The 24,988-nt window shown below is 45.3% G+C and overlaps 1 protein-coding gene across 2 annotated transcripts in view; it reads right to left on the bottom strand.

The window, feature by feature from the left end:
- Positions 1 to 24,288, bottom strand: part of DIS3L (DIS3 like exosome 3'-5' exoribonuclease) — a 49,896-nt gene extending 25,608 nt beyond the window's left edge. The window contains exons 1-6 of one of the 2 annotated variants that reach the window (XM_040414291.1): positions 24,077 to 24,288; positions 20,504 to 20,657; positions 8,002 to 8,130; positions 5,012 to 5,147; positions 1,817 to 1,993; positions 1,656 to 1,734 (exon numbers count right to left, since the gene is read on the bottom strand). In XM_040414291.1, the coding sequence (XP_040270225.1) occupies positions 1,656 to 1,734; positions 1,817 to 1,993; positions 5,012 to 5,147; positions 8,002 to 8,130; positions 20,504 to 20,657; positions 24,077 to 24,203 (802 nt within the window). In that variant the 5' untranslated portion in view covers positions 24,204 to 24,288. Of the gene's footprint in view, positions 1 to 1,655; positions 1,735 to 1,816; positions 1,994 to 5,011; positions 5,148 to 8,001; positions 8,131 to 16,556; positions 16,721 to 20,503; positions 20,658 to 24,076 lie in introns of those variants that run through there. The other variant, XM_040414292.1, reaches the window with a different exon arrangement.
- Positions 24,289 to 24,988: the final 700 nt, after the last annotated feature.

Here is a 24,988-nt window from a genome sequence, read left to right as displayed (position 1 = left end):
CCAAATTGCTATATGTTGCTCGTAAATCCATTGCTATGCACTGGATACAATCAAGCCCCCCATCCGAATCCGAGTGGATAAATAAGGTTAATCATATGATATCTATGGAGAGTGGTATCTACATTAAAAAAGGTACGGTACAAAAATTCCAGAAGCAGTGGCAGATGTGGCTAGCCGGTCCTGACCGGGTGTCTCAAAGATTGATGGACATATGGAATGGTATGGTTGTTCGAGGGTTTGGGAGGACTAATTAAAGAGTGCATAAGTAGTTGTTGCATCTACGGGGATATCAAGTGTAAACGGTATTGCAGTATTTTACTTTTTACTGTAAGAGTGGTCACACGGAGGGGGAGGGGGGCAGGGGAGCGGGGGGATGGGATGGTTTCAGGATGGATCACATTTGTTTAACGTGATGACAAACGTTTTATTATGTAACTGATACACACGCCTGCACATAGCGGGATCCTGTCTGACAGTTAATGCTGTTTCCATATGCTTATATGTTGTATATGAAACTTCAATAAAAAAAGATCTGATAAAAAAAATTAAAAAAGGGACATCCAGAAGAGGGTCAAGTCTGTGATACCAAGGGATGAGAGAATTTATAAACAGGAGAGGACATATCTAGTAGGAGAAGCAAAGAGTAATTTTTAGCACTGCAATCTCATGCAAACTTGCATATAGTCTAAAAGCTTAAATTGATGAAAATTGGGGGAGGATGATTTCCTACAATAACTGCAAAAATGCAACACTTGCCTTTTTTTCTTTTACCAATACATCACATGTAATGTCATGTAATCCAATTTACTGGGCACAGGCGATCATTGTGAGCTTTTGAATGGCATGGAGCCCTGGTCTAAGGCCTCTTTCACACTTGCGTTGTCCGGATCCGGCGTGTACTCCACTTGCCGGAATTACACTCCGGATCCGGAAAAACGCAAGTGTACTGAAAGCATTTGAAGACGGAACCGTCTTCCAAATGCGTTCAGTGTTACTATGGCACCCAGGACGCTATTAAAGTCCTGGTTGCCATAGTAGTAGTGGGGAGCGGGGGAGCGGTATACTTACAGTCCGTGCGGCTCCCCGGACGCTCCAGAATGACGTCAGAGCGCCCCATGCGCATGGATGACGTGATCCATGTGATCACATGATCCATGAGCTTGGGGCGCCCTGACGTCACTCTGGAGCGCCCGGGGAGCCGCACGGACGGTAAGTACACTGCTCCCCGCTCCCCACTACACTTTACCATGGCTGCCAGGACTTTAGCGTCCCGGCAGCCATGGTAACCACTCTGAAAAAGCTAAATGTCGGATGCGGCAATGCGCCGAAACGACGTTTAGCTTAAGGCCGGATCCGGATCAATGCCTTTCAATGGGCATTAATTCCGGATCCGGCCTTGCGGCAAGTGTTCCGGATTTTTGGCCGGAGCAAAAAGCGCAGCATGCTGCGGTATTTTCTCCGGCCAAAAAACGTTCCGTTCCGGAACTGAAGACATCCTGATGCATCCTGAACAGGTTTATCTCCATTCAGAATGCATGGGGATAATCCTGATCAGGATTCTTCCGGCATAGAGCCCCGACGACGGAACTCTATGCCGGAACACAACAACGCAGGTGTGAAAGAGCCCTAAATTGTAAGAGAAGTAGAACAGTTACCTGTATCTTTTCCAGTCAAGCCTTGGAGCCTTACAAATGCTTCCAACTGGGAACGATGCTTGTTAACACTGAGCACACCCTGCACAGAGAGACTCAAGTAAGCTCATCACAATGTACTTGTTCCCTATACGACTCTCTCTGACCACTGGAGTCTAATTCACCTGCTTATATCTTCCAGACTTTATGCCCGCTTCCAGAACTTCCAGTGGAAGATGTTCCTGGTACTCCTTACCATTACTCTCCCGACTATCAGTATCACGTTCACAGAGGGCCTGCCGAACTGACTCGTATAGTTCCTGGGCACCTGTCAGAGTTGGCCAGAAAGTTTCCAAGTAATTCTGTTGAGAAAGTCACAAATTAGCAAAAACATAAGTTGCAAACTAAAGGGTAAACCACTCTGGTTCATTTAGGGTTGTTTCACACTATGTTTTTCAGGTTCTCTTTGGCACAAAAAACACCATGGTCAAATGTTACAATTTGGCCAATAGGAAATTATCAAACACCCTACAAACAATGCATTTTTGGTAGTGGCGTTTTAAGACAATTTCTTATCCTTTTTGGTCATTTGGCTCCCCCCCCTCCAAATCACAGAATGCTTTGGGTGTGGTGTTTTTTCAGACATTTTCCTATATGCTTTTTTATAGTGACAAAAGCAACATTACAAGCAAATTGTGTGTGTACAAAAAATGCTTCCCCCCCCCCCCCCCAAAAAAAAGTATGAATTTTACGTCAAGTCAAACAATGCCCCACAAAACACAAATAGTTTATTTTTTAAAATGAAATCATGATGACAAAAGACAGTTTTTAAAAGTCAGCAATAATAGATTGGTAGGGGTCCGACACCAGGCACCCCCACTGATCAGCTGTTTGAAGAGAAAGCAGCGCTTGTACGAGCCCTGTCTTCTCTGCTCTGTTTACCTGCCCTCCACAGCAACTGCCGCAGCGAACAGTGTAATTACAAGTATGGCGTCTCCATTCACTTCTATGGGACGGATCCATCCTATTCACTTGAACAGACAGAGCCATCCAACAGAAGTGAATGAGGATACCATACTTGTAATTACACCTGATCACTGCTGCAATTGCTGCGAGCAGGTAAACAGAGCAGAAAAGGCAGCACTTGTATGAGCGCTGCTTTCTCTTCGATCTGATATTGATTCCTTTAAAGAGAATCTGTCACCAGTGCAATCTGCAAGCAGCATGTTATAGAGCAGGAGGAGCTAAGCAGATTGGTATTTAGTTTTGTGTAGTTTATACATGTAAACCTCTGCTCTTTCTGAAATTATCACCACCATGTACGGCTATCAGTGACTGAAAGCTATCTCTGTACACACTTATGCCTTATTCACAGTCAGTGTAGGCATAAAATAGTCACAAGTCCCCGCAAGTTCCTGTTTCAAAGCCCCGTTTTTCCCGTTTCAAGGCCTCCGACATGCCCCACTGACGTACACTGTATAAAACCGGCTGTGATATTGTCGCATGGCCGATTTTACGCTGTGTCCGCTAGTCCCGCCCCAGCAAATTTAATAACATTTACACCTGGAAACAGGCCTTACTGTTGGCGAAAAACAATGCCAGACAGGCGCTAGCGTAGTTTTTATGCTAAGCCCAAGGACTGCCACAGATGCGTCTAATTTATGACGAGGTGTGTGCCTCATCATAAATTAGACAAATCTAGCACGGGGGGGGGGGGGGGGGGGGACGACTAAGACCGGTGTAAAAAGCCGGTCTTCGTAAATGTGCCCAAGTTTTCGGTCAGCAATTTCCATCTGTGATTTTTAGCCAAAACCAGGTATGGCTCTAAGCATAGAACAGGTGCAGATCTTTCCTTCAGGCTTTATCCACACAGTGTTTTGGTCAGTGATTTCCTTCAGTGATTCGGAGCCAAAACCAAGCGGAGCCTCCACAGACATATGGTATAAGGGAAAGATCTGCTCCTGTTTTGTGTTTAGAGCCGAACCTGGTTTTGGCTCACAATCACTGATGAAAATCACCAGATAACTGACTGTGTGAATAAGGCCTTATGCCTTATCTCTATGTAGGATCCAATCCTAATTTTGGCTCACAACCACTGATGGCAAACACTAACTGAACACAGACTGTGTGAATAAGGGTTCATGCACACGACTACTGGCTGTTTTGCGGTCCGCAAGACATGGATAGTGGCCGTGTGCATTCCACATATTGCGAAATGGAACGGCCGGCCCCTAATAGAACAGTCCTATCCTTGTCCATAATGCAGACAATAATAGGACATGTTCTATCATTTTGCAGACAGCACAGAATGGCCGTGCGGTTGTGGACAGCACATGTAGTGCTGTGAGGATCTTTTGCAGCCGCATTGAAGTGAGTCCACATCTGACCCGCACAAAATGCGGATCGGATGAGGACCCAAACCATGGTCGCATGCATGAGCCCTAAGGCATTACACAGATAATGCTATCAATCACTGCTAACATCTCCCTCATGTACAACTGAAGTCAGAAAGAGCAGAGATTAAAATGCATAAATTACAAGTTTTACTGAATCTTCTCCCACAAAACTATACCTCAATCTGCTCAGCTCCACCCGCTCTCTAACAAGCGGCCTGCAGGGCGTCCTGCATTTAGTGGTGACAGGTTCTTTTTAAGGAGGTTTTCTGGGCCCATGAAATCTTTTACAAGCAGCTTCCAATGGTATAAAAAGGAGTAATACTCATATTTGCCACTGCGCTTGTGCATGCGAGCACACTACGGCTACTTTCACATCCTTTCCGGTTTTGAGATCTGGCAGAGGATCTCAAAATCAGAGGAAAACGCTTCAGTTTTGTTCCCATTCATTTTCAATGGGGACAAAGCTGAATAAACCGGAATGGAGTGCACCAGAATACATTCCGTTCCAGTTTGTTGCGCTCCCATGCCGGACTCAAAACAGATGCAGTTTCCCATGCCGAATCAAGCACCAAAAACCATGTAAGTCAATAGTACCGGATTCTTATTTTTTTCCCCCAGTATGTTCATTTTTGATATAATACATCCGGATCTGTTCTGAACGGATGCAGCCGGTTGTATTTTTCAAACTGATGAGTTTTGCTGTGGTTTTGAGATCCCATGCCGGATCTTAAAACTGGACAGCAAAAACACAGATGTGAAAGTGACAAATATCACCTTTATAACAGGGCTGTCACACAAGAAGCAACAGCCATTTTCTCAGCGTAAGCAGCAGCCCCAGTGGTGCACACTGTTTCATTATTGCAGCATGGATCTGAAACTGATTGAAGAGAACGTAAGCTAACCAGATATGTCTAGGGGAACTGTGTGAGAAATGCTACAAACATGCCATAAGATCTGGCCGTTCTCTACAGTGCACGCACTGACCTTAAATGATAAAACATATACGCCCTGGGTTTCATTGTTGTATCTTCTGATGACATCTTCCCTCTCCGTCACCATGATGACAGGCACCATGCCATGGCAGTGCTGATAGTACCAAACACAAGAGTTGTATATACATCTGCAAATAAAAAAAGAACAAGGTTAACTTTAACCATGATTTTATCTAGTTAAACCTATACGTTACCACTGCCTTTTCATTAGGGCTCTGACTGCAGGGAGCATTACTGATCGCAAATGGGGCAGATTTGCAGTTCCCTACACATTGCTTGGACTCCCTGATCTACTGGGTACGTAAGTTCATTGGGCCAGTTGTAACCTGGACATGTTTTAGTAAATACTTGCATTCCCCATAAAGCAACAAATCCACAGCATTTTTTCTTAGAACGCTGTCCTGTTCTGTCCCTGTGTTATTCCTCTTGAAAATGTATGAATAAATTGACAACTGGGCGTTACCAATAACTTGTCAAGAGGGCATGTCCCTATGTAACCTGACATTGTCAGCACTGATTGGACAGTGTCAGGGTGTGCAGAGACACTTCCCATGGACAAGAAAGTTATAAAACCCATTTTTCATGCATTTCCAGGTGGAAGTAAGAAAAGATGCTCTGGAATTGTTAGAATTATATTATTACTAAAACAGACAGTCGGAAGAGTTGATAGGTCCACTTTCAACAGACTGAGGGTGAACGCCTAAAGGCTTGCGGATGCTTGCGATTTTCACGCAGCCCCATTCACTTCTATGAGGCCTGCGTTGCGTGGAAAACCCACAATATAGAGCATGCTGCGATTTTCACGGAACGCATAAGTGATGCGTGAAAATCACAGCTCATGTGCACAGCCCCATAGAAATGAATGGGTCCAGATTCAGTGCGGGTGCAATGCGTTCACCTCCTGCATTGCACCCGCGCGGAATACTCGCCAGTGTGAACCTGTCAAAAATCGGTGGGTTCAGTCGATACATATCTTATGTGTATGGGCAGCTTAGGGGCTCCAGTTGATAAATGTTGCTCTGATAGTAGGATAGCAAGGTTTAAAACAAGGTGTGGTGCCCAGATAAGCTGCAATTACTGGAAGCGTCTGTAGATCAACGGAAACTTAAAGTGAAGTATCTTTCAGCTTATGTGTGGTGTTCTCCATGATTGATGTAAAAAAAGAAAATCATACAGTAAGTACATGACAATCTATTTCTAACGAAGCTAGAACCAGCCCTGTACCTCACTTGGATCCAGAGATCTCCACATGCATTGCTCTGCCAGATTATCTTTAACCTGGCAGCTCAGGAGGCATGTCCGTTCTGACGCAGCTCTCTCCCAGTTAGGCTACTTTCACACTCGCGTTTGGTGTGGATCCGTCATGCATCAGCACAGACGGATCCATTCAGATAATACAACCGTCTGCATCCGTTCAGAACGGACCAGTTTGTATTATCTGTAACATAGCCATGACGGATCCGTCTTGAACACCATTGAAAGTCAATTGAGGACAGATCCGTTTTCTATTGTGCCAGAATGTGTCATAGAAAACGGATGCGTCCCCATTGACTTACATTGTGTGCCAGGACGGATCTGTTTGGCTCAGTTTCGTCAGACAGACACCAAAACGTCGCAAGCAGCGTTTTGGTGTCCGCCTCCAAAGCAGAATGGTGACTGATCTGATGCATTCTGAGCGGATCCTTTTCCTTTCAGAATGCATTAGGGCAAAACTGATCCGTTTTGGACCGCTAGTGAGAGCCCTGAACGGATCTCACAAACGAAAAGCCAAAATGCGAGTGTGAAAGTAGCCTTACTGCCACAGTTTCTAACAGAACATAGGTTGGCAGTTACAGATTTAAACTGAGCATGTTCAACCAGCTCAGTGAGACGAACAAAAATAATTAAAAGAACAAACAGCAGGTGGCGCTATACATATACATGTTATTGAATAGCTCATTAGCTATACAACATTTTTTATTACACACAATTACAAGGAGTATTCAGATCCAGGGACAGATATGAAAAATGTACAACAGGCTTCGTGATACAACCCCTTTAAGGATGCCAGTACATAGTGTAGCTGAGTCGCAGTAATAACGCGTATTACTGTTAAATTAAAGGGGTTAGTCACTTTCTGGCTATTTATGACCAATGTGTGAGTAAGATGACTACATGGCACTTACTAATATAAGTTTTGTTGATATTCTGTGCTATTTGCTGTATTGCAAAAGCCATCTTCCTTGTTAAGCAAATCTTCTGTGCTGTTCGCATGAAGGTCTTGTCCATAAGATGGCCGCTGATGGAGGGTCATGTGACCAGACATCACTCAGTCTCCTCCATTCAAACACACTCCACCTGCACTAAGCCCCCAACTGTGAGAGCGAATGCACACGACCATTGGATGTTTTGCAGTCCACAAATCGCAGATCCTCAAAACAAGGACACCAGACGTGTGTATTCCTCATTTTATGGAATGGAACGGCCATCCACTAACAGAACAGTCCTATGCTTGCCCGTAATGCAGACAATAATAGGACATGTTCTATTTTTTTTGCAGAACAGCCATGAGCACATATGGACACGGAATGCATCATTTCCGTTTTTTGCTGTCCCATTGAAGTGAACAGTTCCACATACGGGCCTCAAAAAAATGAACAGACAAGGAAAAAAAATATGTTTGTGTGCATGAGCGCTGAAAGCGCAGATTACAGCTGCAGTGTATATGAATAGAGGAGATTTGCTGGTCACGTGACCCTCCAAAACCTAATTTTTGCACAAAAGACTTGGCAAAAAAATGGGGTATAGGTTATGAAATATAGAAAATGGCACAGAATTTCAACAAACGCCATATTAGTAAATACCACATAGACATCTTACCAACACATTGGTCAACATGGCCAAAAAGCAGCCACCCCTTTAAGCTGCGAGAACACGCGCAGCCCCACCATGTCCAGACACCCTAAAAAAGAAAGAAGTTTAGATGACATCGGAGCACGGTACCTTGTCTGCCAGTCTTCCACACACTCTCCCTTCTCGCGAGGAAGATAAGCGTAATGCTGGAATTCATTCGGAAAAAAGACACAGTCTCGCCGAGCATCACAAAGCATAGAACGTAGCTTCTTATACTGCCTGGAAACACAAAATAGTGCATTCATTATATCTTAACCTGCACTAACCCGATGCAGAAGCAGCACTTTAAATCTATAGGTTGCCTGCAAGTTGTATCGTGACCCTGTGTATTATTCATGTGATGTAACCCATCAAGAAGGGACCGCTGACCTCTCCAGGTCACTGCTTCACCTCTGCAGCAACTACTACTCATATTGTAAGGACTTGCACGTCTCTTCTGATCTGACACTTCCAGTATTCCAGTCTAAAGTCTCTAAGAAAGCTGCATATATAGAAGTCAATTAGGTTTCACCTTCCTGTTATTATCGCCCGTGCGAAAAGCATTTTACTTGGGTTTAAATCAATTAAAAATGTGCTAAAATATTTTATAAATATGTAAAAGGAAGCACGGCGTCTTGAAGCAGTTACGCTTCTGGGAGCACGTCTCTTGCACTGGATGCCGTCCATTAAACTTCATAAAATGGGAAAGCTGTGAGGGTCACTGATAGCCATATCTGAACGGAAATCGTTACACAAATCAAATTTGCTGCAGAGATAAAGTGCAGATTTATCATTTCTATGGCCACTCTGTATAAAACCCTGTCGGAGGAATATATAATGGATGTTAATTGTGTATGCACGTTTCTGGTCTGGCATGGGAGCTTCTTTCATTAGAATTGAACCTATTCAACAGGGACATGGCAAACAAAACATTGCACGTCCAAAATCACTGCGGAGAGGGGAAAAAAAATAAAAAATGTTCCTGTGCGCCAAAATCTTCTTCATGTCTCCGCTGAGGCGGACAGTCAGAATCCGTTTAATCCAGTGCTTCTCAATTATTTTCTGTCATGCCCCCCTAGGAAGAAAAAAACATTTTGCGCCCCCCGCGCGACTGTAAATAGTAACATTTGTCTATAAAATTGTTATAAGTACACCTCTGCATAACACTGTATCCTTATTAACGTATAAGAGAATAAAAAAAGAAAGAAATGTGGATCGGACACACACTTATGGGGGGATCTGTGGATGACGGACACTTATGGGGAGAGCTGTGGATGACGGACACTTATGGGGGGGGGATCTGTGGATGACGGACACTTATGGGGGGGGATCTGTGGATGACGGACACTTATGGGGGGGGATCTGTGGATGACGGACACTTATGGGGGGGATCTGTGGATGACGGACACTTATGGGGGGGGGGGGATCTGTGGATGACGGACACTTATGGGGGGGGGATCTGTGGATGACGGACACTTATAGGGGGAATCTGTGGATGACGGACACTTATGGGGGGGGATCTGTGGATGACGGACACTTATGGGGGGATCTGTGGATGACGGACACTTAGGGGGGGGGGGGGGGCTGTGGCTGGCACTGTTACAGGGGGATCTGTGGCTGGCACTGCTATATATGTGCCATCCACAGACCCCCCACCCCATAACAGTGCCATCCACAGTGCCCCCCCCAGCCCATAACAGTGCCATCCACAGACCCCCACCCCAAAGGCCGGCCCTGAACGAGCCCCCCTCTACAGAGCCTGGCGCCCCCCCTGGGGGGCGCGCCCCACTATTTGAGATGTATTCACATTCTACAGATGCAGTGGGAAAGCTCCTGGCACATACATCAAGCACATCCTTAGGACCCCCCCCCCCCCCCCCCATTCATCTGAGGTAGACCAGTGAGAGGCCTCCGTCGGCATACCGCCTATTTTTTACATGCTAGGACAGCACAGTGCACAGAGCTTTACTACGTTATATGGCTGGCCACAATATAAGCAGAGCAGTCTCCATTTTTTTTTTAGCATGAGGCTGAAGGGTGTTGTCTGGCCTTTACATATGGTGCATACCTCTGCAGCTTCCCCGGCGTATGTGCCAAACAAATGCAAAGTAAAAATTAAATGTGAACAAGTTAAGAAACAATGATATAACAACGTCACCCGTCAGGCTGGATGCAATCTGTAAAATGGTGCTCGAATGTAAATATGCCATATGCCTAACTATATCCTCCAATATTTTTAGTATATAAATCAATAAGCCTTCTGCCCAAAGAATAATTTTATGACACAGGTTGTCACAGTAACTACGTGCGGTATGGATATCTCACAGTGTTCCGTGGTTACGCATTCAGTTCCACTTTTGCATTAGGTCTGATGAAGCCATGATGGTGTCTTTAAAGGGGGTGGTCACACTTCAGAAAATTGCCTTCATCTTGTAGAGAAAGTTAATACAAGCCACCTACTAATGTATGGTGATTGTCCATATTGCTTCCTTTGCCGGCTGGACTAATTTTTCCATCACATTATACACTGCTCGTTTCCATGGTTACAGACCACCCTGCTATGCATAAGTGATGGACGTGCTCTCACACTAAAGCAAAAAGCATCAGTCTTTCTGGTGGCCGGGACCATATGAGCTCACATAGGCTGGTGCTTTTTCCTATAGTGTGCAAGCATGACCACTGATGCTAGATTGCAGAGTGATCGTAACCATGGAAACAAGTAGTGTATGATGTGATGGAAAAATGAATCCACCCAGCAAAGGAGACAATCACAATACATTAGCAAGTGTCTTGTATTAACTTCCTCAACATAATAAATGCTATTTGGTGAAGTGAGACAACCCTTTTAACGGTGTACTAGGTGGAAGCTCTAATCCGTTCGTCATGAGATAGGGGCCAGCATGGACAAGGTCACAGACACTACACCTGCTCCTCCCAGCGGCAGAAAATAAGATGCATTATAGCGTGCGAGCTGTCTATGTGCATTTATAACATTTGATTGTCATGTGAAATTTAACAATAGGCCCCCTTTTTAGCTGACGGAAGACACTGTCATCGTCTATAAAGAAGTCAGCCATGTTCGAAATGCTCATTGGATAGTCAGAAGAAAGACGTTCCCAGAAAGATCGTTCGGCCATTGCCTGGTTTCATTTGAGCATATACAGTACTGTGCTAAAGTTCTAGAAAAACTGCTGTAAAGTAAAACTGCTTTCAAAAATAGAGCTGCAAATAGTTTAAAGGGAACCTGCCATGTTGAACATAGTGCGTGTTATAGAGCAGGAGGAGCGGAGCAGATTGATATATAGTTTTGTGGGAATAGATTCAGTAAAACCTGTATTTTATACTATGGATTGACCTGTATAGATTTTTTTAGAGCCGATACCAATAATCTGTGAACTTTCAGGCCGATAGCCGATATTTAAAAATAAATAAATAATAATTTCTACACAAATCTGATGAAAATGAACATGTTTATTGTTAACGTGTATTTTTTTATTATATCTTTCTTTTTGATTTATACTTAATATTTAGTTGTTTTTTTTAAACTAACTTTTTAAACCCTTGTCCTATTCACCCCAATAGATCTCTATTAGGGTGAATAGGACCTCACACTCTCCCTGCTGCCCTGTGCTCTGTGCACACGGCAGCAGGGAGCTGACTATGGCAGCCAGGGCTTCAATATCGTCCTGGCTGCCATGGTAACCGATCGGAGCCCCAGGATTACACTGCAGGGGCTAACTGCGCCACCAATGTTTTTAATACTGGGGTTAGGGGGGCGCACTGCGCCACCAATGAAGATAACTCTCATTAATTCATATACAGGAGGCGGGAGCTGGCTGCAGAATCACATAGCCAGCTCCTGACCTCTATGAGCGGTAGATGCTATCCGCGGCAGTTAACCCCCTCAGGTGCGGCACCTTAGGGGTTAACTACCGCAGCTACTTGTCATAGAGGTCGGGAGCCGGCTATGTGATTCTGCAGCCAGCTGCCGCCTCCTGTATATGAATTAATGAGAGTTATCTTCATTGGTGGCGCAGTGGCCACAGCCCCTCCCCTAAAATTGCTTCTTTAACCCCTTTGTTAACAGCCTGTTTTGGGCATTTCTGACCAAGCGTTTTTCTTCCTCTTTTCATCGTCACGTTCAAGAGCTATAACTTTTTAATTTTTCTGTCTATGTAGCTGTAGGTTAGTTTGTTTTTTGCAGGACAAGTTGCAGTTTTTAATGGTGCTGGGGAACATTTAAAGCAGGCTTAGGACCAACAACAGGTCCCAGGCAGTTAGGCAATACACACATCGGCACCCCGCAATCGCATTTGCGGGGTGTTGATGGGAGACAGAGGGAGTCGCCATGCGCCATTGCCCGCGCATGTAAGGGATTAAACAGCCGGTCTAGGCTCTTAGAGCAGGAGCGCGGCTCATGTGAGAACTGACCCCTCACTCTCCGCTGCACAGGGGACCTGTGCAGCACTTAAACCGAGCCACTGAAAAGGCGGCGCCTCAGCCTAAGGCACCTTAGTGACCGCTGTAAAAAAGACGTATTTGTGGTCACTAAGGGGTTAAATTCCTGACCTGCCAGTTAGTAACAGGGTCTCCTTCTTCTAATGCCGGAATTTGGACTATTAGACACACCAGAAGATGGCGGCACAAGAAAAAGTGCAGCTAATAGTCCAAAAATACAGTTTACTAGGGATCGACGGATATTGATTTTTTAGGGCCGATACCGATAATTTGTGAACTTTCAGGCCGATAGCCGATAATTTATACCGATATTCTGTGAAATTTCATTTTTGAAAAAAAAATAAATCCTACACAAATCTGCTGAAAATGAATATTTTTATTGTTAATGTGTAGTTGTTTTTTTTTTGTAAATCTTTCTTTTTCCATTTATATTAAATATTTTGGTGTTGTTGTTTTTTTTACTAACTTTTAGCCCCCTTAGGGACTAGAACCCTTGTCCTATTCACCCTGATAGATCTCTATCAGGGTGAATAGGTTCTCACACTGTCCCTGCTGCTCTGTGCTTTGTGCACACAGCAGCATGGAGCTTACCATGGCAGCCAGGGCTTCAATAGCGTCCTGGCTGCCATGGTAACCGATTGGAGCCCCAGGCTTACACTGCTGGGGCTCCGATCGGAGGAGGAGGGGAGAGGGGACCCTGTGGCCACTGCCACCAATGATTAAAACTGGGGTAACTTGGGCGGGGGGGGGGGGGCGCACACCAATGTTTTTAATACAGGGGGGCGCACTGCGCCACCAATGATTAATACTGGGGGGCTTGGGGGGCCACACTGCGCCACCAATGAACATAAATCTCTCATTTATTCATATACAGGAGGCGGGAGCTGGCTGCAGAATCACATAGCCGGCTCCCGACCTCTATGAGCGGTAGCTGCGATCCGCGGCACCTAAGGGGTTAACTACCGCAGATCGCAGCTACCGCTCATAGAGGTCGGTGCCGGCTATGTGATTCTGCAGCCAGCTCCCGCCTCCTGTTCAATTTGAATGAATGAGTAAGTCAACATCATTGGTGGCGCAGCGGCCACAGCCTCTCCCCTCCTCTTGTCTTGTCTTCTCTCCTCTCATTGGCGGCAGCAGCATCACAGGGGGAGGAGACACTGCTTCCTTCTCCCTTGTGCTGCTGAGGGAACACGGACAGCGCTGAGAGCAGCGCGATCTGTGTTCCCCATACGTTATCGGAATATCGGCAAAATAGATGCCGATAACGGTCAAAATCCTGAATATCGGCCGATAATCGGTCGATCCCTACAGTTTGCATTGTATTATTTTTTACTTTGCAGGACGGAGATTATACCGTAGCATGCTGCGGTTTTATCTCCGGCCCAAAAAACTGAACACTTGCCTGAATGCCGAATACAGCATTTTTTTCCATAGGAATGCATTAGTGCCGGATTCGGCATTCAATGCGCAGACCTTTAAAAATGTGAACAAAATAAATACCGGATCTTTTTTGCCGGATGATACTGGAAAAACGGATCCAGTATTGCAATGCATTTTTCTGACTAATCAGGCAGGCAGTTCATGCAACGGAACTGCCTGCTAGAATCAAACAACGCAAGTGTGAAAGTACCCTTATATATTATATACACAATATAATATTTATTTATTTAGTGATTATATAGATATATAGATATATAGATATATATATATATATATATAATGTTCCGCAAATCACTCAAAAACACAACCAAGTTCAACGGAACTTGGTATACACATCCCTTGCTACCTGGAAAGAAATCTTGTGGGGGAAGGGGGGGTGTTGGGTGTCATGGCTCTCTAGGTCAAACCGTTCCTGAGATATTTCCAAAAAATGACCTGCATTAGCCAATACAAGCCTGCAAATCTTTCTCTTCATTTCCCAACTGCCATACACACGGTCACATGTCCCTTATCAGCCAATAGAAGCTTGCAGGCCCAGCCATTTTTCTTCACTGCTGTAGGTCAGCTTTAGGCTAGGGCTGCACAACACATAGGGCACAACTACACTGCTACATGTGTCGCGCCACAATTTTTAGAATGATAGTCTATGGTGTTGCACTGCAACATGTGACATGCTGCTGACGCGACAGTCACAGAAAAATCCAATTTGGATGGATTTTTTGCAACTGTCGTGTTGCAGTCGCAGCACTACACCATAGACTATCATTATAAAAATTTAGACAAAATGTTGTGCGACATGTCGTTGTGTAGCCCTAGCATTAAAGGGGCAGGCCGCTGTGGAGGTCACTGTTAAGGGGGCAGGGGCCACTATTAAAGGAGCAACTGCTGTGGAGGTCACTGTTAAGGCAGCAGGGTACTGGGAGGTCACTCCTGTTAGGTCACTTCTGTTAAGGGGGCGGGCTGCTGCGAAGGTCAAAGTTAAAGGGATGGGCTGCTGTGGAGGTCCCATTTTAAAGTGGCGGGGCACTGTGTGGGGGGGACGACGACGACTGTGGAGTTCACTGTTAAAGGGGTGGGGTACTGTAGATGTCACTGTTATGGCAGATACTGTCGATATCTTTTAACGACACACACAAACATTAAATGTAATAGATGAAATATACCTGTGCAAAGCCAGGTCCTTATGTATATGTATACATAGCAAGTTTGCCATACTATGGGTGAATAAAAATCTTCACTTCACCATTATTCCGGAGTGCAGTCCTACTTTTTTCGTCTTCATATTATTGGGTATTGCCGTCACCCTACATTGGACCTTGCACCCACATCCTGGTTGGTGCTCCCGCTGGACTTATATATTTTATAATTATAGTAATAATAATAATAAATATTAAAAAGATGGCAGCACCGAGAAAGTACAAAAAAAAAAAAAGTGGGTGCACAGCCCAAACAGGATACAGCTTACCCAATCCAAAAAGCAGGCAGCACTCCAAGGTAATGGTGAAAAAATATATGCAAGACTTTATTCACCCATGTGACAAGGCAACGTTTCAGCTCAGTATGAGCCTTTCTCAAGCAAAATTATAAAACCAGGTGAGCAGTATATATAGGGTGAAATAGGGTGATATATAAAAAAATTCACCACTATTTCATCAATCGCTTTCTGGAATGAACAGTTTTTCAGGTAAACGTTTTAGCTGATTGAATTTTAACTGATCCCCATTAATCAACATGAAAAGCAATTGATTTTTTGAAAGAAAACTCTCCTCCTCTATCAGGTTTCCCTCAGACCACACTAAGAAATAAATATGCCCCGAGGTAGAATACAGGATCCATTTCACACCTTTAAACGGTCATCAAATAGTCTGTAATTTTAATATCTTCAGTCTCTTATCTACACTAAAGCCATGATAAATGCCTCCGTCCGTCCTCTGAGGCGGCTTGTTTCCTAGAGAAACGTGCATGTTGTGAAATTCATTTCATTTTACATTTTATCCCGGTATTGATTTCTTCTATTCTAATTGATTGGAGGGCTAAGAAGACAAACTGAGCTCCACTATATGCTTGCTTCTTAAAGGAGTTGTCCGGGGTCACAGCTGAACCCAGGCATATCCCGCTCTTCACCCAGGCAGCCCCTCTGAGATGAATCGTTCAGGGCAAGGGCTTTTTGTGTTTACCAACTTACATTCACAAACTTGCGTAAAACAGGCAAGGGCAGAGCTAAAGCCCGCCTGTTAGTGGAAGCCGCCACCTAGGAGACACCCGGTACGTCACCGGACCTGCTGAAAAACCCCTGGCCCTGCACAATTCAGCAGAGGGCAAGGGAAAGCATTGGTGCATGAAATGCTCCGATCCTCATCTCAGGGGGGCTGCCTGGGTGAAAAAAGGGATATGTCCAGGTTCAGCTCTGAACCCGGACAACCCCTTTAATGCAATTTCTTTTAATCCTAATTTGTCTCATATTACTGTTAAAACTGACAAATGTGCAAAGAATTCTTCTATATATGTCCCAGGAGGTCAGCCATGCCACCTCTCCTTCTCCTCACTGTTCTGTGTTTGGCTGAAGCAGGAGCCTCTCTGCTATGCCCTGTCTGCAGTGATATGCCCTTCCCCGTCCTCCAGCTGAACATTTAAATTTTATAAAATGGGTTGACCAGTCCCTTATTTTATATCAAAGGAAGCTTTTGGTAATAAATTAACAAACTGAGTCATACCGATCCCCCCACTGCCAAGACACTGCTTTCTGGGGACCCCGCTAGACTCTGTACCTTGGACTACACCAATGATATTCCAACATAGACATGTGACCACTGCAGCGGTGACCTGAGAGGTGTCCACTGCAGACCAGGTCTTAGCCCAGACCTTCTGAAGCTGAACAGTTTGTTGGTTTCTTGATTACTGGTGACTCTTCTGTGCTCAGTGGGGGTTTATTCTATGGATGAATATATACAGGAAAGCGTGACCAAGGTGACGTGTGCGTGACCAAGGTGAGGAGAAAAGATCTGGCTTGTGGACATGTAAATACTGCTCTATTATTTGTAAACTTCATTAATGTGCATCAAGTGCCCATTTATTCATTGATCAGCCCTCTATTTAAGTCAGTCTGACTTTCCTTCCACATCAGATAGAAACTGCATTAGGCTTATTAAATATAAATTAGTCTGGGAAACTAATCACCGGATGCATTCAATTCTACAGCAACAACAGAACAAAGCCTTTTCAGGTTACGTGCAACTTCAAAACCCAACGTCTCCGAGACGGGTTATATTATTATCATGCAGCATTTGATATGGTTGGCCACAAAGTTTAGATCACCATGCTCCACTCTATTAGCCTCTTTGTTCTCTTCCTATCTCTCTGGCCACTCTTTCAGCATATAATTTGCTGGTTTCTACTTCCCCTCCTCTCCCTCTTGATGTTTGGGTTCCTCGGGGTTCAGTCCTAGGTCCACTACTCTTTCCTCTCTACACAGCCCGAGTCGGACAGACCATCAGCAGATTTGGTTTTCAGTATCATCTCTATGCTGATGACACCCAACAATATACTTCATCCAGTGACATCACTCCTGCAGTACTACAAAATGCCAGTGATTGTCTGGTTGCTGTCTCTAACATCATGTCCTCTCCCTGCCTGAAAATGAATCTCTCAAAAACTGAACTTCTTGTCTTTCACCCCATCTACTAACCTACCTAAACCTGATATCTTAATATCAGTCGGTGGAACTACCACAAGTCCTGGGCAGCACGCAGGGCTGTGGAGTCGGAGTCGAGGAGTCGGGGGAAATTTTGGGTACCTGGAGTCGGAGTCGGCAAACAATGCACCGACTCCGACTCCTACTAAATTTAGATTGGAATAAAAAAAAAAAAAGCAAGTTTAAATGTCCCAATTCACAAAAAGTTATAATTAATGACTTCTCTACTGTAAGAATAAAGACCAATGCATGCAGTGCCTCACGTAACCGCAAAACGAACACGTTAAGTGACCGTGAAGAAGCATGCTTTTCATGTGCTTCACTATATGGCACGCAACGCACAATTAGGAGCTGCAATCCTTATACTTTCCATAGTGTTGTGTTCTGCTTTTACAGGGAACGCAGCGTCCATGTGTAACCTAGCCTCTCACTGATAAAGGATTAAATAAATATGTTTTTTGCAGGACTAGAGAGTGAGACACTTGTATAAGTGAAGGGAATGGAGGGCCAATAGTTCAAGACTGAAGCTGTAAACCATTGGAAAAACTGCTGTCATTTAGCTAAGGCTATAAAAACTTGTAAACTCTGATTGTTAGCTTAAACTTTAAACATGACTATGGGATTCTCCTTGGAAAATCATGTTTTAGAATAAATGCCCCTTCCTGGATCCTCCCACTGCCCTATCTTCAGCAGCAGATAAGCAGGTTGCGTTTCTTTCCCTCAAGGAATGTATAAAATACATTTGCATATTAATACAGAGGAGGGGGAGGGGAGGGGGAGTCGGAAGTACATAAAACTGAGGAGTCGGAAGTACATAAAACTGAGGAGTCGGAGTATTTATCTACCGACTCCACAGCCCTGGCAGCACGCCCGCTGTCTGGGGGTTATGTTTAACTCAGATCTTCCCTATAGTCAATCACTTGCACGCTGCTGTCAACTGCACCTCAAGAACATATCTAGAATCCACCCTTTTCTCATCTCAGGAAACGGACAAAACTCTTGTTGTTGCTTTGACTCATTCTCATCTTGATTACTGTAATTCATGACTAATTGGTCTTCGCCTCACAAAAATCTACCCCCTTCATTCTGTCCGAAATACAGCAGCCAGGCTGCTCCATCCATCTCTCCACCCACTACACCGATGCCTATAGCCTGTGCCAGTCACTTCACTGGTTGCCCATCCACAGTGCTGCACCTCCGTACATCTCCTCCCTCATTTCTGTCTACCACCCTACTCATGCTCTCCGTTCTGCCAATGATCTAAGATTAAAAGGGGTTATCCCATAACTAATGTAAAAAATGGAAAGTCAGACACCATACAGTACAATCTCTTTCTAACAAAGCCCAGCCCTGTACCTCACATGGATCCAGAGATCTCCCCATTCATTGCTCTGCTAGATTTATATCAAGCTGACAGCTCAAGAGGGCGTGTCTATTCTGCTGCAGCTCAGTGGGCGTGTCCATGCTCTCCCTATCACAGCTCAGGAGGCAGTTGAAGAATGAAACTGAGCATGTGCGGCCATCTCAGTGAGCAGGACAAAGAAATAAGGGGGGAAAAAAACAGCAGGTGGCGCTATACAGATACAGTTTATTGTACAACTCAGTGGCTATGCTAAATTTTTAATTACATGTAATAACAAAAGAATTCAGATCAAGGTGCTGGTTTAAAAATTGTAGAATATTTTTCGTGGGTCAACCACTTTAACATCCTCAATAATTCAATCCTCACTCCTGTCTTCAAGACTTTTCTAGAGCTGTACCTGCTCTGTGGACTGCACTGCCCTAGAGAATCAGGGTAATTCCCAACATCCTTAGCTTCAAACGTGCCTTAAAAACACATCCTTTCAGACCGGATTATCATGTTCCCTAAACTGACCCTTCCCTCATTCTTCAGGACCCAACTCAATCTTCCGCCAGTAGTCCCTACACTCAATGCACTAGCTCAAGCAGCTCCGTTTGCACCACTCTATCTTCTACAAAGATGTCTGGACCACTTTATAAAACAACCAATTTTACCTTCTGTGTCACCCTCCCTTCCTCAGAGATTGTATGCTCTTGAGACCCAGGCCCTCACTCCTAGTGTGTCTATTTGGATTTGTACATGAATCCTCTGAACTGTAAAGTGCTGTGGAAACTGGTGGCGCTATATAAATAAAGGTTATTGTTATTATTATTGCCCTCTAGCAAAGATCTGGATCTGAACAACCAAAGGGAGACATTTATGGACAGTTAACAAGCTTATTATTAGAATCAGGCCCTTTCAGACTCGAGCCACCGATGCGGGGAAATGTAGTATTACATTTTGGCCTCGGCTCGAGTAATACATAGACATTTTGATTCTGCCAGGGCAGGACCTGCTCTTTGAGAGACTTCCATCCATGACATCCAAATGCTCTAAGAGGACATATGGACAAGAGTTGTCTCTTTGAAGGCCCTTAGTGTACTGTTTGCCGAACCCACTGAGAACAGTGGGTTCAGCCAACAAGCTAAAAAGTGTATGGAGAGCTACCGACTCTCCCCTGCCAGATGATGTCGGGGGTGAGAAGAATAGGGCAAAATTAATATTTTCTCCTGATCCTTTTGTCCCCCCCCCCCCCCCCATAGAATACACATACACATTCGGCCGAGCTGAATGTGTATGGAGGGGTTGTTAGAGACTTGGGGGACAGCTATGTATGCCCAGGTTTAAGGGGTATTCCCATCTATCCCTCCTAGGATATGCCCCCAACATCTGATAGCTGCAGGTCCCACCTCTGGGCACACTCGGCTATTTTTTTAAATGAATGGGAAGTGCACCACCCAAGCACAGCCACCGCTCCATTCACTTATGGGACTGACGGCTATTTTTGGCTCTCCCATAAGAATGAATGGAGGGCAGCCATGCATGTGCAGTGTGACCTCCAGCACTTTGCGGGCTCCATTCTAATGTTGTCCCCCATGTCTAACATGCCCCCAATGTCCGAGATGGGAATACCCCTTTAAGGCTTCAGTCAGCAACCCAAACCAATGGATGTCAGAATTTACCTGCGTCCTCGCCGATGCTGAACAGCCTGGCATGCCGTCTGCATAAAGATGATGCCTCCTAACTCCGTAAACTCCAGCACCTCCTGATAATCTTGGAGCACTTGACAGTCAGGGACAACATAGTGCGTAAGATCTTCAGACAAAAGTTTCCCATCTTAAAAGGAGAACAGAAGAAAAAAAATCCAGATAGAAATAACCAACAACATACGTAATATGAATAATGCCTGTTTCTACCCTGTTTACAAGCTTAGGTTATAGCTGACTTCCATAGATATTTGCTTCAGTGCACATCAGAGGGCAGGGAGCGGGCGAACTGAACACATTCGGTACAGACCTGACAATCTGCCCTACAGAAAAAACCTAAATGTTTAGGCTCTGTTCACACCTGTGCTCCAGCAACGACGTGCCAACACCACTACGGTCACCACTGGGGCCGGGAAGTGTCAGAGGATCGGTCAGATCAATAGGACTCCTTTTATTAAAGGGGTTTTCTGAGATTCACATGTTCCAGTAAAGTCATAATGCCTGAGGGGAAGTATGGAGCGGGCCTCTGCAGCGGGCCCGCTCTATATGCGACAGATAGGAAGCAGCGATTTCGCTGCCCCGTTATTTAACCCCTCAGGTGCTGCCATCAACGCTGATTGCTGCAACTGTGAGTGAGGGCAGAGGGATGCGGCTCCCTCTCCCTTCCGATTGGAACCCCCGCAGTGAAATCGCGGGGCTCTGATAGGTTGCCATGGCAGCCTGGACGCTGCTGAAGCCTCACGCATAGCTCAGAAGGGAGACTGTAAAAATCCTATTCACCCTAATCAAAATCTATTGGGGTGAATAGGAGAGGGGAATCAAAAGATCCCATGTACTAGGTAAAAAAAAAAAAGTTTACAAAAAAACAAAAAAAAACAAACACCAATATATTAAAAGTTGAAATCCCACTTTTACATATAAAAATATATAAAACAATAAAAAAATAAACATATTAGGGATCATCGCTTCCAAAAACGTCTGAACTATTAAAAAAATATTTTTAAAAAATTCCTGTACGGTGAACCCCCCAAAAATTCAATAACAGTGATCAAAAAGACATACATACCACAAAAATGGTACCAATAAAAAATACAGTTCGTTGCACAAAAAACAAGTCCTCGTACACCTTAAAAAAAAGTTGGCTGTCAGAATCTGGCAATGCAAAGAATTTCTTTTCAAAGTTAATTTTAAGTAGTTAAGTAGTAAAAAAAAATAAAAAAAATCTATACAAGTTTGGTATCGCCGCATTCGTATTGAGCCACAGAATAAGGTCGCCTGCTAACTTTTTGCGTACAGTGAACGCTGGGATGTCAAAACCCCAAAAACCTTGGTAGAATTTTTATTTTTTTCAAAATTTGCCACACAAAGAATTTTTTTCCCCTTTTCCAATACAAGACATGGTAAATTAAATGGTGGCATTAAAAAAAAAAGCATTGTGTCACGCAAAAAATAAGCCCTGAAATAGCTATGGGAACCAGAAAAAAAAAAAAGTTATGGTTATTGGAACATGGGGAGAAAAAATCCAAAATGCAAAAATGAAAATGGGTCTAGACGCCAAAGGGTTAATGACTAGTGTTGAGCGAACTTGTGTTTTAAGTTCGGCGACTAAAGTTCGGGTTATCGAAGTATCCCGTTATGGATTCTAAATTCCGTTATGGTCCGTGGTAGCGGAATCCATAACGGAATACTTCGATAACCTGAACTTTAGACGCCGAACTTAAAACACAAGTTCGCTCAACACTATAAATGACCTATCCTAGGTGGAGGTCTGACTAATGGCACCCCCCGCCAATCAGCTGTTTGAAGAGCCTGTAGGGCTCCGGTAAGCGCTAAGCCCTCTTCCTAGGCTAATGACATCACGTTCATCGTCACATGGCCTAGGCCAGGGATGGGCAAACTCGGCCCTCCAGCTGTTTTAAAACTACAAATCTCATCATACCCTGTTGTAGGCAGACTGGGAATGATGGGATTTGTAGTTTTAAAACAGCTGGAAGGCCGAGTTTGCCCATCCCTGGCATAGGCGAAGTGAATGAGGCTGAGCAGAGGACGCAATAACGCCTGTACGAGCCATTTTACTCCCTGGTCTAAGGCGTACCAGTTCGGTGGAGGAGGGGCTGGGTCCTGGGTAGTTGCTGGGGGAGTAGGGGTGCGCTGTGCCGAGAACACCAGCAAACATGGCGGCAGGGGAGCTGAAGAAGAATGAGAGCCAGCGTTCATCTACTTTATGGAGTCCCATAGCGGTGAATGGAGGAGGGTCCTACACGCGCATCTGCTTTCCTTCCACTTCAGGGACCCTGTTCTGGAGATTGGAGCGGGTCCCAAAGGTGGGACAGACAGTTATCGGACCATGGTCGCATATTCTAGAATACCCTTTTAAGTTGGCATTCCCATCTCTTTCATTATGGTCATACAGCTCTGATAGGTGGGGGCCCCACGTCTGCCCTCCCATAGACTGGGGAAAGCGGGTACTTTACACTGGATAGGTCTGATAGGTGGGGGCCCCACATCTGCCCTCCCATAGACTGGGGAAAGCGGGTACTTTACACTGGATAGGTCTGATAGGTGGGGGCCCCACGTCTGCCCTCCCATAGACTGGGGAAAGCGGGTACTTTACACTGGATAGGTCTGATAGGAGGGGGCCCCACGTCTGCCCTCCCCATAGACTGGGGAAAGCGGATACTTTACACTGGATAGGTCTGATAGGTGGGGGCCCCACGTCTGCCCTCCCATAGACTGGGGAAAGCGGGTACTTTACACTGGGTAGGTCTGATAGGTGGGGGCCCCACGTCTGCCCTTCCCATAGACTGGGGAAAGCGGATACTTTACACTGGATAGGTCTGATAGGTGGGGGCCCCACGTCTGCCCTCCCATAGACTGGGGAAAGCGGGTACTTTACACTGGATAGGTCTGATAGGTGGGGGCCCCACGTCTGCCCTCCCATAGACTGGGGAAAGCGGGTACTTTACACTGGATAGGTCTGATAGGTGGGGGCCCCACGTCTGCCCTCCCATAGACTGGGGAAAGCGGGTACTTTACACTGGATAGGTCTGATAGGTGGGGGCCCCACGTCTGCCCTCCCATAGACTGGGGAAAGCGGGTACTTTACACTGGATAGGTCTGATAGGTGGGGGCCCCACGTCTGCCCTTCCCATAGACTGGGGAAAGCGGGTACTTTGAGGAAGAGGGACGGCAGGACCGCCACTGCCCCAACAGAAGGGTACCAGAGGTGGGCCCTGCGGTATGACACCTGCTGTGAACATACATGTATCAGATGGGAATATGTGGGCAGCTGACAGCTCAGCTCTGACATTCAGGGCACTGGGAAAGTTATGCGAGGAGCCCAGGCGCGGTCATGTTCTGTTACCCAGCTTCCCCTGGACCAGATACTGTAGTGTCCCACGAGGGTCTCGCGTGCTGCAATACTAATAAAATAGTCTACAAGCCATGGCGATTATTTCCCGGGGTTTTAGTCTCCTGTGTGGGAAGCCCGCCCTGCGACTGAGCCCGGGGTTATTGCCTATCGCAGACTATGGCGGGGGCAGCTCTCACCCCTGGCGCAGGTTCGGCACAGTGCACTGCCGCAGCTGACGTCTTCCCTCAGGTAATGTTCCCGCACGGCCCGCAGCGTCCGGCCCCGCTGCGTCTTCAAGTGGAGTATCCGCTCTGTCTTCAGCATGGCTGCGGCCTAGCTCAGGCCCGAGCCGCGGCCTTTCCTGCTTCTCCAAGCCCAGGAAGGTTAGTCTTCTTCCTACAACAAGATAGAGCGGGAAGACACGCCCACCGAGGACACGCCCACCTACTACTGCTTGTTTTGAAACCTGACCCAGAGACTGCACAGCGCTGTGTGTGAGGGTGAGGGGGGTGAGGGGGGTGGTGGGGGTCATCTTCTATTGTGTATATGAAAGGGATGCTGGACGTGACGAGTTATCCCCTACCCACAGGATCGGGCATAATCATTAGATCGGTGGGGGTCCTACTGCTGGGAACCCCACCATTCACAAGAAGTGGGGCCCTGTGCCCCCCACAGATCTAATAGTTTACATCTATCATTGTATCTAATATCTATCTATTATCTGTCTCTCTCTTATCTGTCTATATCTATATATTATCTATCTAGTTATAATTCTGTGTTCTGTACTAAGTAATGTATTTTTATTTCTTGAGGACTTTTTACATTTTTTGCATTTTTATGACATTATTATACCATTTCTGTGATCTGATTATGGGATTACTATTACAAACCGGATTCCAAAAAAGTTGGGACACTATACAAATCGTGAATAAAAACTGAATGCAATGATGTGGAGGTGCCAACTTCTAATATTTTATTCAGAATAGAACATAAATCACGGAACAAAAGTTTAAGGGTACTTTCACACTTGCGTTTTTCTTTTCCGGCATAGAGTTCCGTCACAGGGGCGCTATACCGGAAAAGAACTGATCAGTTATATCCCCATGCAT

This window comes from Bufo bufo, chromosome 1 (assembly GCF_905171765.1).
Source record: "Bufo bufo chromosome 1, aBufBuf1.1, whole genome shotgun sequence".
Classification (NCBI taxonomy): domain Eukaryota; kingdom Metazoa; phylum Chordata; class Amphibia; order Anura; family Bufonidae; genus Bufo; species Bufo bufo.
Note: the sequence above shows the minus strand (reverse complement) of the source record. Positions and strands in the feature narration are given on the sequence as shown.